The 19233-nt window shown below is 38.9% G+C and overlaps 1 protein-coding gene across 2 annotated transcripts in view; it reads right to left on the bottom strand.

Moving 5' to 3' along the window:
• Positions 1-392: 392 nt before the first annotated feature.
• TPD52L1 (TPD52 like 1) overlaps positions 393-19233 on the bottom strand; it is a 50711-nt gene continuing 31870 nt past the window's right edge. The window contains exons 4-8 of one of the 2 annotated variants that reach the window (XM_064707986.1): positions 15236-15337; positions 8727-8741; positions 6106-6144; positions 4406-4466; positions 393-2196 (exon numbers count right to left, since the gene is read on the bottom strand). In XM_064707986.1, coding sequence (XP_064564056.1) covers positions 2065-2196; positions 4406-4466; positions 6106-6144; positions 8727-8741; positions 15236-15337 — 349 coding nt within the window. In that variant the 3' untranslated portion in view covers positions 393-2064. The remainder of the gene's footprint in view (positions 2197-4405; positions 4467-6105; positions 6145-8726; positions 8742-15235; positions 15338-19233) is intronic. The other variant, XM_064707987.1, reaches the window with a different exon arrangement.

Genomic DNA, 19233 nt, shown 5'->3' with positions numbered 1-19233 from the left:
TCAGCATTTTTATTCCACCTAGATGCACACAAATCATAGTGCCCGTTAGTTTGCATTGAATGCTGAGAAAGCTACAGATGCATGGAAGGGCAGAATTGAGAACATTCTTGACAAACCAGCAAAGTGGCCTTGAAGGGATGTTTGGTAGAAACACACCCAGCACAAACACTGCCCTAAGCAGGAACAGTCCATTCGTGCGGCATAGCAGGAGGCTTCCCCATTCTGCAGGGGACCGAGGGGACAGCGTGGAACCCCATGCTCAGTAATCACAGAGTGGTTTGAGTGGGAAGGGACCTTAGAGATCAACAAGTTCCAACTCCCTTGCCAGTGGCAGGGACACCTGCTAGATTGCTCAGTACTACTGGTAAACAGAATTAAAACATCACAAAGGGTAAAAGAGCGAGAAATTTATTTTTAATAAGAATATCAAGAACTTCATTTACACAAACTAAATTGTCAGTATCTTCCATTTTAAATAAATTCACATTTATGCACAAAACCACGTAAAATAAGCTAGAAAATTATCACAAGAATGCTAGAAAAACAATTAGGTTTGCTTCCATGCTAAAAATCACACTAAAGAGGCATGTGATATAAATGTCCAAAGTTAGCCTATATCCAGTAGAACATTACAAAAGGACTTTCAACTTTGTAAAAACTAACAAAAGCCACACAAGAAAAAAACAAAAATCACTTAAAGCCACATTTTCTCACAAAATTTTAAGCAGTCTGTAATGTCAAACTCACTAACACTGATTTGAAGCTTTGGCGTATGCTCAAAATACACATCCATTTTCAAAGTAGCCAGGCTCTTTTCCATCCTGTTTACTGATAACTGTGCCCACCTCAGTGTGTGGTGAGCTGAGCAACGCAACATGCGGACTGACACGTGCTCACTACACAGCAAGATAGTGTCACAAATGTGCTGCTCTTTCCTTAGGAAACGTGAAAAGATTGCAGCTCAGAATACATGCTGAATGAAAGCTGAGAGACGTCTGGCTCTTGGTGATTGAGCAGGGATAATGCAGTTGGTGGAATTAACATCCTGGAGCGAAGCACAGCAAAATTTGACACCAAAAGTGAAGTTCTTACTCATCCTGTGCATTGTCAGGTGATGGGATCTATGCTAGCAGCTCTGAAGGCATGGGCTCTCTAACCTATGGCACGTCTGAAGCCAAATGTTTGGTTTGTATTCTTTCACTTAAGGCTGTATCTTGACAGAGGCTCATAAACATATTTTTCCTTGGTTTTGAGGGGAAGATACAGAGGCAGAAATATTAGAGGTTCCCTCCACTCCACTTGGTTTTCTAATTAAGTTCACTGCCAAGTCTTACCAAACCAAAGAGAGCAAGCAATGGTGCACATTTTGAAACTGAAACCTTTCCGGCCAGAATGATTACCTGAAATGAGCAGCTGTGATAGGTGGTTTCTGTATGAATAACCAGGTGTCTCTTCCTGCCCTCCTTAACTCTGCTGCCCAACGGATGTAGGGCAATGCCAGACCGTACCACTGAAGGAGAAACAGCTTCTTGTGACAGTAAGTGATTTTAATTCTGTTAGGAAATAGATGATGTACAGACACTCACTCCTGAGCAAAGGGCACCTGGTATGGATGGTAGACAGCTGGTGTATGGGCTACTGCTGGCAGCTGAATGCTTTGCACAGCTCTAGGTCCATCTGTCTGATGTGGCACTGAGAGGGAAGCCAGAAACCAACAGATAGAAAAAAAGGTAAACCAATATAAATAAGAAACAGAGACTGGGAGATTGTTAGAGGGAAGTCACACGTAACTGAAAACTATTTAGCCACTTAACACAGAATTTAGTGCATTATAGCCAATGACTTGCGTGTGGTTTTGATGATGTACAAAGTACCTGGTGATAAAACGGCCCATCTAAAATAGAAACAGGGAGAGGAAACATTTCTCCAACACAAGGCCAGGATGGCAATTTTCCAAAGCTGACAAAACCTTGTTGCGCAAGTTGTGTGGTGAGGGAGAGCTGAAAACCATTGTGTGGGCAAGTCTCTGAAGAGAGGCATGTGGGGCTCAGGAGGGCCCGCTGTTTAACACTGAAGCTCTTCTTCACTTTCAGGGAGCCGGGTGCCAGCGAGGGAGCTCTGAGCACTAGCATGGGCTGTAGAGCTGAGAACTTCTTCAAAACTGCCTCCCGTGTGGCTTGTCCCACCAACCTTGGTCTGAAATAAGCAAACAGAGAACAGCAAGATCCTCTGCCCACACTGAAGCAAATCCCATTTTCCAATCCACCCCATGGCCAAGGAGAGCAGGGGAACTGTTCAGGCAGAGAATGCGTAGGGATGGTTCCTTAGAACAACAGCTATAAAACAGTCAAATAAAGCAACTTTTCTAAATTTCCACAATTTCTAAACTAGGCTGCCATGATAAAATTTGACAGTGGCATGTCTCATATGCTTAAAGGAGTCAGTCCCTAAGTAGATCCCAGGCAGGATCCTAGACCCTAGCGGTAAACCCAATAGGGTTGTTTACCTGAGTAGCTCACACTGGTTTCACTGCTTTTTTTCCAATTCTATGCAGGCTGGAAAAGAGATGGATACTAAAATGAACTGGTTCATTTGCTGAGTGGCCCACATGCCAGCTATAGCAACACAGCTGCTTGCAAAATTCATAAACCACGCTGGGATTTTGGACAGCAGAAAGAATGTAGTAACCAAAGGACCTAAATCCCTTCAGGCACTTGTAGCTGCCTAGACACTGGAATATAAAACTGCCAGTGGCATTTTCATGGGAGAAGGCAGAGAAGAGTTACCAAAATATATTGATCAAACATATCCAGTGTGCTTGCACATCTACTTTCAGAATGCTTCAGGTCACTGAATTTGTAATAAGTATTAAAAATAAAAATCTGTAAGACTAAACCTTTGAAAAAGAAGTTCTCTAACAAAGATAGAGCTGTATCTAAAGATTTGGAAATGATCAAGACTAAGTGATGAAGAGACAAAGCCATTGTCACTAGGTTGTCTTGGTAAGAAAACATTCTTTTGTGGCTCTGCTTACTGATATATCTGCTCCAAGTTGATTCAAACCTGAAAATAGGGCAAAACCTTTTACTCCATCCTAGAATTGCAGCAGAACTCAAAGACAAGCTGACATTTTTTTCAACCTCTCAGCCACTGAATACTTAGGAAGATTATTTTAATTAAATGAACCTTGTGTTCTAAGTTTCCAAAGGGTTAATCCTACGTAATCCTGTTTCTTTAGCTAGCACAGCAGCTTACCTAGCTTGAAAGTCCAATAAAACATTTAATTCATCAGAGTTCAGATTTTCAGCAAAATGAGGCATCCTTATCCTGTTTGATTTCCAGGGGACAATGAACTAGTACACTCTCCCAAGAAAGGTACAACCCAGAGTCCAGACTCCAAGAGAAAATAAAATTTAATTTGAAATTTGACTTCTAAATGTTATGAAACCTGAACATCAGTTTTGGCAAACTGTAGAACACTGTAGGATCACTGAAGATTTGTAGCTGATACAGGGGTTGGAGAGATGATAAGACTACTGCTGTTCTTTATTTTCAGGAGCCTCTCTGGGTAGTTCTTCACTTTTTGAGAGCATAACAAAACCCTAGAATTGAAGGGTAACTCCATGATTTCTCCCCCATTCCCTGGTCTTCCTAATCTTGCAAGCCTTGGAACAGAGGTAGGAGAAAGGAGGAGCAATGCTGAAACATTCCTACTTGTCTGCAGTCTACCCTGGTAGCACCCTAGGTCCATGTCTCCAGCTACCCTTCCCCATTTGCATGAGGAAAGAAAAGAAAAAGAAAAGGAAAAAGAAAAAGAAAAAATACAGAAAGAAAATATTTAAGAAAATGTGAGTTTGTCAATAAAGACAGACAATTAAGGTTTCATGAGATATGGAGGATTATTTCAGACTCAGAACTTACTGTATTGTCCTGCTTAATTACAGATTTCTTAAAGGATGATCTAAGAGCACTCTGAACACAACAGGCTGAGCTGGCATGACAAATACTCTCCTCTAGAACACCTTTGCTTAATCAACAAAATAAGATCAGGCTCCTCAAGCAGATCATTGTGAGCGGAAATGGTCTTCAGAGCTGTGCAGTTTGAATTACCTTTTTCTATTTCTGAATGACACATTGAGATGACTGGGAACAGACACTCCTTACCATCACTATTTTTGGCATTTCCGAGACCACTTGCTTACTTTGGCAGGCATCAGAAATAATTTCTTAGTAACAAAGCAAAGGAAAACAATTTCTTTGCATATTGCCTTCGTTTTCCATTAGTGCTCAATGACATTCTTGATGGAACAACAAACTAAATCAGTCTCCTGTACAAATGATAAGGACAACTAAGCTGTCACACTTTAACACACACAGGAATGCAAACTCTGCCCCTAACATTTACCTTAAGGCTTGTGACAGTGGTTTCAACCTTCTCCTCAAACGATTTGAAAGTTGGAGAATTCCTAGGAGAAAAAAAGTTGAAGGGAGGAAAAAGAGTCAGTTGCCAACATCATGGGATAATTCCACAATTTGATCAGTTCTTGCCAGGCAACACTGCCAGCACAGAATGAAGGCTGGCTGGCAGCACAAGGCTATGAACACTCACTTGTGCTCTGTCAGTCAAATCCAATTATGGTAATCGGATGAGTACTTTTTAGCTACAAATTTTCAAAAGTAGAACCTGCATAGTAATTGAAACCAAATTATAACTGGCCTGCCTACTCTACGATACATTTGTCATGTTCTCAGAAGAACAGCCAGACAATGCTGCCTGTAATGCTGCTTTTCTATGGCTTTATCCATTTGTATTGTTGCTGTAAAGAAATAAACATTCTTTTCAGCTGATGAGCAAGTTCATAACCTACACTATTAAAAAGATGCCAAGTTTAATGTCCTAAGGTTGGGAAGGAGATTAGAACCACATGGGAAGGGGTCCCAAATGTCATTGAGGAATCCTGCCCTGCCCCCCCCACCCTTCCCTGTGATTTTGTCACTGCTGTTTTCAAAGACAAAGACTTTAGAGAGAGACTGTGTTCCTACGTTGCCTTTCTGACTAAGCTAAGCTTTCCTCTGCGTTCACCCAACATAGTGGAGACTTGGACAAGTCTACCGTGGGTGAAGGGGACCTTCTTGTTCTCTGCTCCTTGCTTGGCACCTGAGAGATCATTTAAAACATACATTGTGTTTCATTATTAGTGAATACTCTGAAGCTCAGGCCCTGTTGTCCAGCACAGTTCCTCGCTCTGCAAATACATTTATATCATATCCCTCATCAGGCTGAATTAAAATGACCCCAATTTAAGGGAAGGACAAACAGAAGCCAGTTGAATAAATAATGCAAATTTAGTTTCTGTTATTTAGATGACAGATTTTTTCATAGGGCAAGAAGGGTCAAAAGGAGAAAGAAACTCAGTTTTATAACTTATATGTGATCCATAGGTCACATTGGTGAATGCTGCCTTAAACTACCCACCTGCTGAAGCTGAATGAATTAGCATCCATCATTTAGTTGTGAGTTTGTTTTTCATGCATGCTTGGCACAGAGTGGGGACAGTCATGTATTTAGAGGCCAAGGGAGTAAAAAGAAAGCTGGATACTAATTTTATTGAAAACAGTCAGAGCTTTACTTGAACAGACGTCAATATTTGGCTGCAGCCAAGTAAAGTGTGATTATAGCCATTAAAATATGAAAGCACTCATGTAAAATCCCTCCATAGGAGCATGATCCAAAGCCTGTTGAAGTGGAAAGCATCTCTGACGTTAATGGGCTTTGGATGATGTTCTAGAGACAGCAAAACAACTGAATTTCAGATTCAGTAATACAAACCTGATAACAATCAGCTACCCAAATACATCTCAGAACTGCTTCATTTACTCAAAGGCTTGTAGAACAGATTAAGCAGTTAATACAATTAAAATGAAAAAAAAAAAAAAACCAACCACAGCTAGCCTGTCCTGCAGCACTCATCTCCAAGAATAACATTAATTGATTGAAGTGAGACTTTTCATCCAACTAAAAACTTCAGGATCAAAGTATGCAAATCCCCCCTCATTACTCTGTTGAATATCACCATAGCAAACAGAATGTGGGTAGCACATTACCTCATTGCAGGCATGCTTATGGAATGGCGAATAGAGTAGCTGTGGGAGGAAAGCAAAACATAAGAAAAAAATGCTGAAAATCTCATTTCCAATATGATTATAATGTGTTTTTTTAACTTAGCTTTAAATGTACATATACATATAGTCAAGACAGCTGGTACTCTTCCTCTTCTGGTGGCAGGGGCTTGCCAAACTCTCAGCACTGAAGATCTTACTGCCACATTCTCAAGTCAACTGACCAGCAGTGGGGCTCAAAAGAATGATGCAAAATAGCTCCTGGCAAAATTCAATAAATGGTGCAGGCCCTGGCTATCTACAGAGACACATGAAAGGGCACAGAGAGCCACCTCCATGTCCCGCAGTGACAGAGGACAAGCTCTGTGTTGGGCAGGAGGGATACACCCCAGGTTTGTGCACACCAGCACAGCTGGTTCAGCTGACTCCCAGTCTCAAAAGGTTCCTGCACAACTGCTTACCTAAACAGGTAAAGATGTTTCTTCAGCCAGAAAAAGGCTGAGGAAAAGAGGTTTCTTCAGCCAGAGAGGCAGCACTCTCACATATCTGCACCTCTCCAGGACATTTCACTTCCTCTTTCACTCCTCAACTTTACCAAAGGTATGGAGCTATTTTCCACAGCTCTCATCCAGCTCTCTTTATGATATTTCCCTCCTCAGACTTCCCAGCAGCAGGAGTATTGGAAAGTTGTAAGCAGAGGATGGTGCCTCTGCATTACTCAAAGATCCCCAAGTCATGCTGCACACCTTTAGACCTCCAAATGCCACCCACGCTGGCTGCTTGACTTACATGAGCCAAATTCTCCCATTTGAGACACCAGCTCTGTGTCCCACAGCATCACCTGTTCCCTGCTGCTGGGAAACATCATGCCTGGTCAAAAACAAGAATCTTTACTTGAAGCTTAAGAACTTCCCATAAGCACATTTAGATCTGAGCACTTTAGGTAAAGTGTATGATGCAAGAGTGTGTCTTTTTCCAAAAACCCCTGCATTGCTGCTTTCAGTGTTGACTGACAGCTGCAGCCTGGTCTGACTGAGAACAGGGAGAGCTTTACTGTAAGCATCACCAGCACTTGGCTGCAAGCAAAGCATGATTATAGCATTAAAAAATGAAAGCTCTCATACAAACAGCACACGTGTTTGTTATAAATGACACAAAATCAGAGCAGCTCTGAGTCTACATAGAGATTTGCTTTTCCAGATTAAAGATTCACAAATGGGGGTGGGGAAGGGAGGGAAGAGCTATTTGGCAAGCAGGTGGAATAGTGAGCTGTAATACAAACTGTTTGCTGTTGTATATATTTTAAGGCTTCTTTTAAGATCAGATGGACAAGAACTGACAGCAGACAATGCTAATGTTTCATGTTCAATTTTTCACATAATTTTTAAGACTTATGAAAGATTAGCCCAAACATTTCACAAGTGCAGCAAATCTTTAAGAGTCCTCATTAAATTAAACAAGCATCCTTGCCGTTTTAATTTTGCAACCCACAACAAATAGGAAAAATAGAGTTTGGAAGTATTTCAGCATAGACTGCTCCTCTTTTAATAGGAAAACATTCCAAATATAAAGGTTTAAACCAGAAGATTAAATTCACACAGCTAAGAGATGGCACATGACAGACAATCAAAATATTAAATGCTTATTTTTTGAGTTCATATTTTAATTTCTCTAAAGAGGTAATAATGCAAGTTATAGAAATAGTGCAAAAATCTTCCTTTAGTACAAGCCTAAAATATTAAGCTTTCTTTAAAGACATGCATGATTGTGATAGTGATCATTGCAGAGAACAGAGATCCTTCATGACAGAGGAATCTGTCACTTATTACATTTTAGTTTCATATCAGAGTGAGTTTAGAAGGTCAATCTATGCTGTACTTTGTCATTTACTCATGAATTAGAGTCCTTGTTAGGATAACTTAGCTGAATGGAAGAAATACTCTTGAGCTTTTCAGTGCACTGAAGATACACTGAAGGCCAGAGGGAGTGGCAAGGCCTTCAGGGCTGTTCAGCCTCTCCTCAGGGTGATCTGACCTAAAGCCAGACTGCCTATAGAATCTTTAAGAACACATACAATTGTTTTCTAACATTTTTTTAAAATCATATATTCAAGTGCTTTACAGAATTAATAAACTCAAACTCTAATTATAAAGAACTCCTTTATCATCTTCAGAACTTGGAAATTTCCCCCAGACTCAAGACTTTTAAAGAATCATGACCAAGATACTTTTGCTCTATAGAAGATGAGGTAATTAAATACTTCATAAAATCTTTACAAAACTCAGCTGAATAGGTCTTTTTACTGTTTGTTGTTCATGTTAAACCTCTGACAGAATATGGTTGAGAGAATGGGATTATATATCAGCAGGTTTTCTCAAGACCAACGTCTTCTGAATGTGTCCATTATTTGAATTTAAGATTAATCTACTCAAGGCAAAAACTTAGTCCAATCCTTTTCTTGTTACATTCACCATGCTGTAAGAATGAGGCATAACAATTTAATAGCATATAATGATGCTGAAAGGAAAGAGGTTACTGCATTACAGCCCATAAAACAAATCTTGTCAAATACAGAGGCAGTGTTCACGGAGAGTAATGTGTCTTACCTAATTGAATGCGATCTGGGGTGGATGCACAAGGAAAGAAAAGCAAGAGTTAAAAGTATTAGGAAAAGGTAACAAAAATAGACACACACATCTGTAGCATGTCAAACCGCCCAAGGAGAAAAAAAAATAATTTACATTCAAATCTTGATGCTGGAATTCACAGTAGAATGTGGATGAGTTCATATCCCCCCAAAGCAAAAATTTTCATTCAGTCCTTCACTATGCAGTCACCTATTCTGTATGCATTGAAAAACAGAAGTTTTATCTTTAAAAACTAAATTTCATGTTCTCTTCACTAGAACAGATTTAAACAATGCTGTTTTCTCTTCTCATAGCCTCCTTTAATATCATTAAAGAGAAAGTATAGATGAACTGGAATTGTACAAGTACATAAGAGCAAATGATGTTTTTCCCCCTCTGAATCCCTTAATCATCTCTCAGTTTAAAAAGGGTATGTAAAAAATAAGGAGTTTTTAATTCCTAAAACAACATTTTCTAAAATACTTGTTCTTTGTTGAAAATAATACTTGAAACACTTTGTGTTTCACCTCTCAGGAAACTTAATTAAGGCGGAACTGGGAGAGACACACTGATATACAATATTCAAAGGATGTCATTAATGTTCCAAAGTTGAGAAATGATGAGGCAGACAAGCCTCTCCTTCATCTGTGTTACTGATGTAGTCTTTAATTACAGACCACTTCAAGGGAACACCTGCCTCATGCAGTGAGCCAGAGAGGTGGTGCACACTTAATGAACATCCCTTCAAATGCTCATTTTTCACATCCTTTCTCAATGTGTAGTGTGATGCATTATTTACTGTGCAATGTTCATACTTTGCTCCAAAGAAAAGCATTGATTTCTTCAGGTTTATTTACAAGGTTATACACATCATCATGTATACTGCTGCATCTCAAACAGTCAAGGGTTTGTCTTCACAACACATTTCTGCTCAGACCCGTTTCAGTAATACTGTTGCCCTCCTGTTACTACCTGCTGGCTCCCACTACAGAGCCAGCCACCCCCTTCTCCATGCCAGTACAGGTACCTGCACAGACATATGATAATGAAATCTCTGTTACTGCAGACCTATAAAAACCAGCACAAATTAAGGGACAAATGTCCATGGAAGTGAGAGAAAACAACTTCCTCATCCATCAGCAAAAGAAACGCTTATGAAATAATTTTCTGAAGCAAGGAAGTATTGCTATTTCCTTTATAGGGGTACCAAAAGACAAAGTTTGAGAATGGTAGTTGCAGGCATGACAGCTACAGCGTTTGAAGGAATTCACATCTGACAGCAATTTTAAGTGCCCAGAACACCCTTACATCACAGAAATATTAAAAGGCTGCGCAAAAACTCAGTCACCACAACAAACAACAAAACCCCCCCAAAAGGCACAACAAAAAAGGCACAAGCAAAGTCAACTCCCAAAGTGGTAAAGCAGATTAATCATACCAGAGCCATCACCAAAAGATTTTGGCCCCGCCTGCTTCTAAAAACTTTAAATGACAGAGATTTCACAGCCTTCAGAAATAACTTCTGTTCAGCTGCACTTGTGAACCACAAGGCTAGGCTTGTAGCCCTTCTCTGCAGAGCTGCCTGATCAGTGCTCCCCATCTCTGCTTTTCAACTTTTTCCCCATTTGGCAATAAAGCATGTTACACTTTCCTACACTGAATTTTATTTCATCATTTAAAATAATGTGGATTTCTAATCCTGGTGGCTAAAGTGCTTACATACCCTGCCACTGCAATCATTTGAGAATTCTAAGCAATGCCATCCTGGCACTTTTATCTAACCCAGCAATGAAAATGCTGATGACTAACAGACTCAGGACAGATGCCTGCAAAATCCTACATTATGGTCAGCTACTGAGACCTATTCTTTGGATACAATTTTCAATTCCCTACGCTCTCTTCCTGCTAAAGCAATAACACCTAAGCTGTATTTCTCTACGTCTGCAAGAGTAATACAGACAGGCTTATCAAAGTCAAGCTCTATCACATCCCCTACCTTCCATCTATCCTCTATGACAGGTGCTGTCAGTTCAAGATAATTGTTCTTGACAAACCCTTTTATGTTTTTGCTCTCATGCTATCTTCTAGATGCTTAGAAAATAACAGGTTAATGCATTCCTCCAGTATCTGCTTTGTAGTTCCCAGAATCCCCCTTGCACCTCTGGAGAGGAATTAATTTTGCCTTCCTCCACCCCTCTGGTGCCTCCTGTTCTCGGGCACATTCAACTGCCACAGTCATGCCCCCAGGCTGTCCCTCCCTGCAGCCTTTTGTGTCTTTCCACCTGTGCCTTCCAGCTCCTGGCAGGAGTGAGGCATTATATTACCTTCATTCATCTTGAGAGCTGGCTCATCCCAGGCACTGAATTTGAAAGGGGTCTGTGTGATCATGTAATTAAAGAAAACGTACCAGGCCGCTGAATGAAGGAGCTATGCAAAATGTAACCGCTGACATCCTCATTTGCATGCATGCCTTTGTTAGCCTAATCTTTAAATACCTTCACTCGAGTAGCAGCAATGTATGTGGTAGTGTGCATACAGTAGTGTAGTGCACATAGTTTATTTTTTCTTTCTTTCCTCTTTTTTTTTTTTTCAAGCAACCCAAAAAAATCGCTTGCTTGGTATCACAACTTGTTTCTAAAAAGGTCATCAGCAGGGATGAGACATAGATTCATACAGACAACTGCAGAGTAGTCCAGCAGTATAGCATGAAAATATTCAAACTTTAGCAGAAAGCAAAGGAGAAAAGGATAAAGACCCCCAACTCTATCAGATCTGTGCTCCTCTTAGCAAGAGCCATGTTAAAATGTCAGTGCAATCTCTAATACCGAGAGATCTGAGCCTCTGATCAATGCCCTGTGAGTCACCTGGGACTACCTCCTTCCTCTTAACTTTCCACACCAGATAAATATTAAAAGAGACAATGTGAGCTGGAGATGGAGGAGCAAAAAAAAAAAAAAAATCTTGACGGCATATAATTATTAACAAGGCCTATTAATGAAGAATCTATTATCTTAGCTATATGGCTAGTGTCTGGTTTGTATCCTAAAGCAGAGGTATCTGTACATTGGTTTTATATGCATTTCTTGTATTTCTAGAAACACAACATTAAATAGGATACATTATGACTGCAGAGATCCCTTACAAGCTTATTAATACAAAATTCAGAAAATGTAAAATGCTAGTGATTATTCATGCACAAAATGAATTACAGAGTAGTGACACTGGAAAGATGGGGTGGGGATGAAAGAGAAGCACAGCAGCTGTAGGAAAAGCACTTGGTCCCCAAAGGGTGGCATCTGTTCTTTCAGACACATAGAATTTTGTGATTTTTCTCACAGATTTTATCTTCTTGAATGCTAACATAACAAAATAGCACATTTGGGGGAGTATGTCTGGCCTGTTTTTATATTACATTTTAGTAATATTTTTAGAGACAAAACAAAATGAAAATTAAGATCCAATAACTTCAGAACAGAAATATGTTTTTCATGTAGTGCTCTGTACAGTTGATGTAGCAGGTAACATAGAAAACAGAATTTTGTTTCATAAAGAAGGCAGGTTTCAGTATTTAGTCAGTCTGTCTACAAACCCTTGTAAAATCACCATCAACAGGAGGTAAGGCTGCTGAACATACTGGGAATTATGATGACATCTGGATTTTAGAAATCAGTTTCAAATGTCTGCTCTGAGTGAAAGCAGAACAGGGATTTGCATCTGGATGTCATTGGTGACTATCAGCCTTAATGCCTAACCAAGAGAATTAAGCTAGAGTCTGATGATTGTTTAAAACGGCAGGATGGGAGGGGGTGGTGATAATCCATACACTAGATCACTGAAATAAAATTATTTGGATTAGCAAAAACAGCAAGCCAACAATGACACAGAAAATTCCTGCCTCTTTACAGTTTTGTGTCCAAACACAAGTGAGATTGGAAAGGAAGGGGGAAGATTTTTAATAATCAGGTTATTTAAGTGATAAGGTTTGTAATGCGACCCCACACAGAACTATACCTGGCCAAGCTGAGCCAAGAACTTAGGCCAGCTTTGTTGCTAAGGGAAGAATACTGCCCATCACTCCAGATTTGGGTTGTGCAGCAGATGCAGAAGGTCCCAGTCACGCCACTCTCTCTATAACTATGGGAACCTGGCTAGACCACTTGCTGCTTCATCATCAAGCATCAAGAAAACTCTCCTAACTGAGAACTAAAACCAGCAAGTATCCACAAAAAAGGCAGCGCTGGTACTTCATATTTTCCTGAAAAATTCCCACCAGGTTCAAGGTAATAATTTCAATCAAAGAAAGCTACTAGAAATCCTCTTTTTGATTAATCAGAATGCTTTTGGACTCAGCCTCTGCTTTGAGCCAAAGAACTAATGGGATAAACACCTCCCATCTGCCATGTCAGAAGCATGACTGCCATGGGCAGGGGGGCTGACACTGATAGGTAAGACAAAGGCATTTGGTAACGGTGATTAATTAAGGGAAATATTAAAGGCTGAACATGCTGTATTTCAGTGAAGACATTTCTGCCTTTGCAGTTAATCTCACACCATGTGCAAGGCACAAGTAACAGGACCTGAGAAATCCTGAATCGCTAAGTCACCCTTCCCTCCATAATCCAGAGCCAGTGCTCAAAGTATTCACACAGAAACTCTTTGGTCACTGCTGCAGGATCTAAAGCATGGAAGCAGCAACAGGACCTGTTTGCTGAGCTGAGGGCTTGTCTTTTTTGCAAGAGGAAGTGTTAAGAAAACATAAAATGAAACAGGGAATATGTTGGTGCCACATGCATCACACATATCTTAAACATTTCTCAAAAATACAGAATACAACTATAAATGCAGGGAAGGCAGAAAAAATTAACAAAGGTAACAAAAAGGCTTGTGAAAATGACTCATCCAACTGGAGCCTGGAAAGAGGGAACTGAAGTGAAATACAATAAACCCACAAGAAATAATGAGTGAAATGAAGGTCAGAAGAAGAACTCACTCACTGTTTCTCATAATGGAAGAGCCAGAAGGCACCAAAGGAAAGACCAGGGAGACTCCAAATAGGGAATAAATGAATGAATGAACAAATAAACCACAGACTTTACCACATAAATTTCTATTCCTCTGGGGAGATGTGAGGTGTTATGAATTTCAAAAGCTCATAAAAGTTAAAATAAATTCTAAATAATGATAAATTTATGAAGGAAAACCTTTTTCTTTTAAATGAAGGCTCAAATTTATGTTTTAGAAAGTTTTCAGCTCTTAGATTTCTGAACACTAAAAAATATACAATAAAAATATAATTGCATGCCTTCTTATTCTTCTAGCATTTGATAGGCATATACTACTCATGAATGTTTAACTGTGTAAAGTAAAAAATTCTTAGTTCTTCATACATAACTTAGTTATGTATGAAGGTTGCAAGTCATTCACTACATTTCCATTTTGAACTGCAGTGTGGAAAAAGACACTGTAAAGCAGATGATACAGTAATGAAGATTTTCCTTTTTCAGTTTCACCTAGAAAAACATAAGTACTTCTTTAGAGGATTTATTGAGCTGTATGTAAAAGGTAGGTATTAAGGGGGGGGGGACTCTAAAGATTTAAGATACAGAATAAAAATAAAAAGAGGAAAAAAAGGTTTTATTGCCATGAGCTAAGCTTCAGTCATTTGCAGCACACACAGATCTTAGGATATGGTTACATCATACAGTACAAAATAACAAAAAAAATGACTACATACTAATGGGATAATATGCACTATTAATAAATGAGACCCTAATTACACAATTTTAGAGTTATCCATGTCCACTTATAACAAAAAAATCAACTCCTTCAATCACTCAGGAAGTTCTGTAATTCTACTGCCTAATGAAAACTGGAATGCTGGTTTACAGTATACAATTTTTGCTCTCATACTGAGGAACTTTAAAACCAACACTTTAAAAGATACATCAACATATAAAGCCTGACACTGAAGTTGCCTTTAAGTGGCAGTTCTACTGACCTCAACTCCTGTTACTTCTATCATATCTATTTTTATACAACTGCAGAACAAAACTTTGCAGTATGTCTTGAATAAAAACTGAATAAAAATAGCCTGAAATATTTTTTGTATTATCACAAGCAGCTCCTAGGTAGGCTTCTTTTCTTCAGATGATATTATTCTCTAGCATCCACATAAGAATAAATTGGGTTAATGAAGAACTAACAGCAATTTTTTGTTCCATTTTACTTATACGTTTCCTTGAGTTTTCAAAGTTATTACAAAAGGATTTATGACTGTACTTTTTAAAGCAAAAACAGGACTTATATAAAAATTCTATCTTTGGTCATCATTACCTTCTTTCCACTTAAAAACATGAATGTTATTAAATACTCTAACTACAAACTACTTGAACCTTTAGAACACTAACGTAGAAGGAAATGAAGAGCTGACAAATGATTTCTACATTTAGTCCTCTAAGTAAGACCAGAGAAGCAGCAGATGCTGATACCTCATATCTCCAAACTTCTTGCTGATAGCTGTTCCTACATTGCTGATAGCTGCTGTTGCTTTTTGCCCCGCATGGCTCAGGGTCTCATGTGTTTTCTTGTAGCTGGAAACAAAAAATAGAACAGAAATAGTGATAGGTATTAACAACAAGAGACTAGAATCCCTACAACTAATTTCTCCCTAAGTCACATCCACTGAAATGTTGATAAACATAGTAACTGTGGCTCAAAACAAGCATGGGTGAGGATGCCCATTTCTGCACAGCTTCCTAAGTGCAGGATTCTCCAGAGCAATCCTTATCTCAGCAATCCTCTCTTTCCCCCTTGCAGACAACATCCCCCAGATGGGCCAGTGCATGCTGGTTAAGAGCAGAATGCAGTGATTTGGGGAATACCTGCTTGATACACCTTTGTTTACAGAAAATCATATTTACATCAAGTAAGTATTCTTTCAGCAGACACTGACCTTCTGGCAAATCTGCTGTCTGAAGGACAGAAAAGAATCAGGACAAATACAACTCTGCTCTTTCAAGCATATACATATTAGGTACATTTAACAGATACACTTCAAAATGATTCAGTGATATTTAAAATAGAAAAAAATCATCAAATCCGTTTCCACATTCCACAATTTTCTTTTCACTTTTAAAAATTTCTTTACAGGAAGATCTGGGGAAGGACAGAGAAAGAAAGATGAAGAAACCTAGAGAGTGAATGCATATTCTTAGTCAGACTGAATTATTTTAAAATATGTCACTAATTTCACTAATAGCATGCAGATTCAAACACAGAATCATCTTAATTTACTGATTCAGAATACATGCTCTGACCCATACAGACCCTTCAGTACAGGTAACTTGCACTCTCAGAGTAATCAGTAAGCTTTTCTGCACAGATGACTTTCTGCTGACTAAACTAATTCTGAGCATGTCAGAGGCTTCCTTCTGAGTAAATTATCTGATACTCCCAGTGACGCAGACAAGCTCAGAATTAGAAGTACTGACCTAGTAACAAAAGGAGAGCACAATATAATCAGCCTTCTATCCTGTGGTGTGTGTTGGCAGACAAGAAATGATCATAAAAAATTCAGAAATAAAACTCCACTGGTTCTCATTCTCCTTTGAACAAAAACTATGGAATTGCGAGCATGTACCAAAATATACTGGCAATTGATAAAGAAAAAAAAAATCCTACTGCCTAAGTCCTTACAACAGGGTATTTTCTCCTTATTATCATGTATATAATTATTGTATAATTATTATATTATGAAAGCAATATTATATATATATAAAATATTATATTATGAAAGTAATAACTTTGTGGAGGAAGGAGGGGAAATAAGATTAACATTTGCAGTATGGCACACCACATTCTGTCACATAGCTTTAGCCCCAGCAGGACCTTTTGCTGAAAGTGCTCTGTTCAGGACTGTGTTTTACAAACCACCGCTTCGATGGCAGAGGCCACATAATGCTCTGTCCTTTCAGATAATATATTAGAATTTTATGTTCCTAAGCCACAACATCCTACTGATCTAACAAGTTTTTAAACCGCCAAGTGAAAGGGCTCCTTCTATGAAGGTGCTTGTCTCTGTTTTCACTAACAAGGCAATCCACAGGGAGCAACTGAAGACTAGGGTACGGAATTTCTAGGAGTCTCCAGTTGGATAAGCCAAACCAAACACATTGACATTGTTGAATAACAAGGGCTAAAACATTGCAACACTGACAGAAGGAACACAAATTATAATTAAAAAGGAAGAAGCAATGGTTATGCTTGCTTTATTTATTCTAGTACAATAGAGAGAAGATGGAAAAGATTGTGTTTTACTGAATCTCCTTTCTTCTCAGCCAGTCATCCTTGGACATGGCAAGAATGCAATACTCTTATTTCACTGAGGCCTCATTCTCCAGCTTAACTAGTTCAATAGCTATGTCATTCTTTTGCTGACAGCAGATATACTCTCATAAACTAGAATGGGATGAGACCCTAAAATAAGGATTCTACTGGCAAACTATAAGCACATAGCTTATTGGTAAGAGTTGCCCATGAAAAAGAAAATTATCAAATATTCTTTTGCCTGTGGCATACAAGTCTTAAAGAATTTGTGAACAGAAAAGCTTCCTAAACCATTCAGCACAAGTGGAATTTTGCTGATGACAACATGAAGACCAAGATTTGACTTCCAAGTCTAAAAGGTCCTTTGTAGTGCAACCTATTTATGTACAGGTTGAATGTACATATTAAAAATACTTTTCAGATATCCCTCTAAACTGATTTTTTGAAATGACACCTTGTAGTTAATTTTATTTATAGGCACATTTAACTTTATGATAAAATATCTCTGTCTTACCTTTTCACTGCAAGTTCTTCACACCGTCTAAAACTATTTGGAGAACAGTCCAAAATGCACCATACAGGAGAGACCCAAATTTCACTGAGAAACATTAGAGTCCCCTACATATTTCTGAACATTACATTGGTCAGAACATATCTTCAGGGAAGTAGCTGGAACGACACTGATTTTGGCATTCCAGCAATATTGTGTTTTCTCTGTAAATCCCATAAACCAAACATCCTCCAGTATTTCCACTAGTGAGGAAGACATGGAGACTGCATTTGTGTTCTTAATACTTTTGACATTACATAAGAGCACAAATCCAGCTAAAACTGTTACACAACTAGTCTTTTTTCAGCACCAACTTTGTCAAAAATGACCTATGGCATGTCCCCTCCTCCCTTCAGCAATGCTGAAGAAGAGCCTTAAGGAACAACAAAATAACAAAGGTGAAAATGGAGCATAACAAGCCATACCTGTCAGCAGAGACAAGAAAAAATAATTTGCATCTCAGCAGAGCTCTCTGATAGCTTAAAAATTAACCCTCCTGCCCATTACCATTTCTCCACCATTCCATATATCACTATGCCTTCTTCAAAAATAATCTTTCCACAGAGCACATTGCCTCCCTGTAGTTAGTATGTGCTGTGTTGATATTTGGATGTATGATGCACTGTATTTTAGCTCAGATATATTTATCCTCATAGTTATTTCATATTTACAGCATCCATTTGATATCTTTGCCATGCACTCTGGTAACAATGATCTCTTCAACATATTCTCTCTGTCATCTGGGAATCTACTTGTATTGCACGAGTCACCTGACCAAGCAGTTTTCATCATGCCATGTAACTAACAGCAGTTTGTACTTTTGTTTTAATGCACTGAGCAGCTTACATAATTTTCAGAAACCTTTACCTGCAGAAATAAAGTTGGATATTCCAGGTAAGAACTACAAACACTTATTACCTGGAAAAAGTGCTCCAGGTATGGTTTAAGTCCTCCTTGCACCACCCAATGCTCTGCATGCTAAGTCATCTACAAGACCTGGGCACTCTCATCCTATCAGCAGCCACTGCTGGCAATCCTTGGGTGAGTGCTGACCACCAGCTCATGAAGACAGCTGACAGCACCTTAGGAATCCGCCAGCCAGCAGCTCAGGTCAACCAGTGACCCCCAAACATACGGGCAGAAATACTCCAGCAAAAGCAAACTCAGATAATTTAGGATACAGGGATTCAAGAACGACCACCTTCCATCCAAGTCATTGAGTGCATTTTTACACAAATATATCATTACACCCATACAAAGGCACCATCAGCAGTACACCAAGTAGCATCAACAAAAGTAGAAACAGCCTACTTGATTTATTCAGTTAGAGTAGGAAATCCTGCTCTGATTTTGTGCCATCTGAAAATACTCTGTAGCACAGAAGAATTGCTGGTAATGGTTAACAAGGCTCATATTCTGTGCTTTCACTCAGCACTTAACAATAAATATTTGTAATGTATTTCATAGACAAGAGGGATTAAACAAATAAGTTATATCAACTGCTGTCTCAGTTTTAAACTTGTAAATAACACTCACCTGTGAACATTTGAACATTATATATGATATTAACCTAAGAATTTCATCCATCAACTTCTGATGATAATTTTGTTT

The sequence above is a fragment of the Zonotrichia leucophrys genome, chromosome 3 (genome assembly GCF_028769735.1).
Source record: "Zonotrichia leucophrys gambelii isolate GWCS_2022_RI chromosome 3, RI_Zleu_2.0, whole genome shotgun sequence".
NCBI classification, from domain to species: Eukaryota; Metazoa; Chordata; class Aves; order Passeriformes; family Passerellidae; genus Zonotrichia; species Zonotrichia leucophrys.
This window is presented reverse-complemented; position numbering and strand designations above follow the sequence as displayed.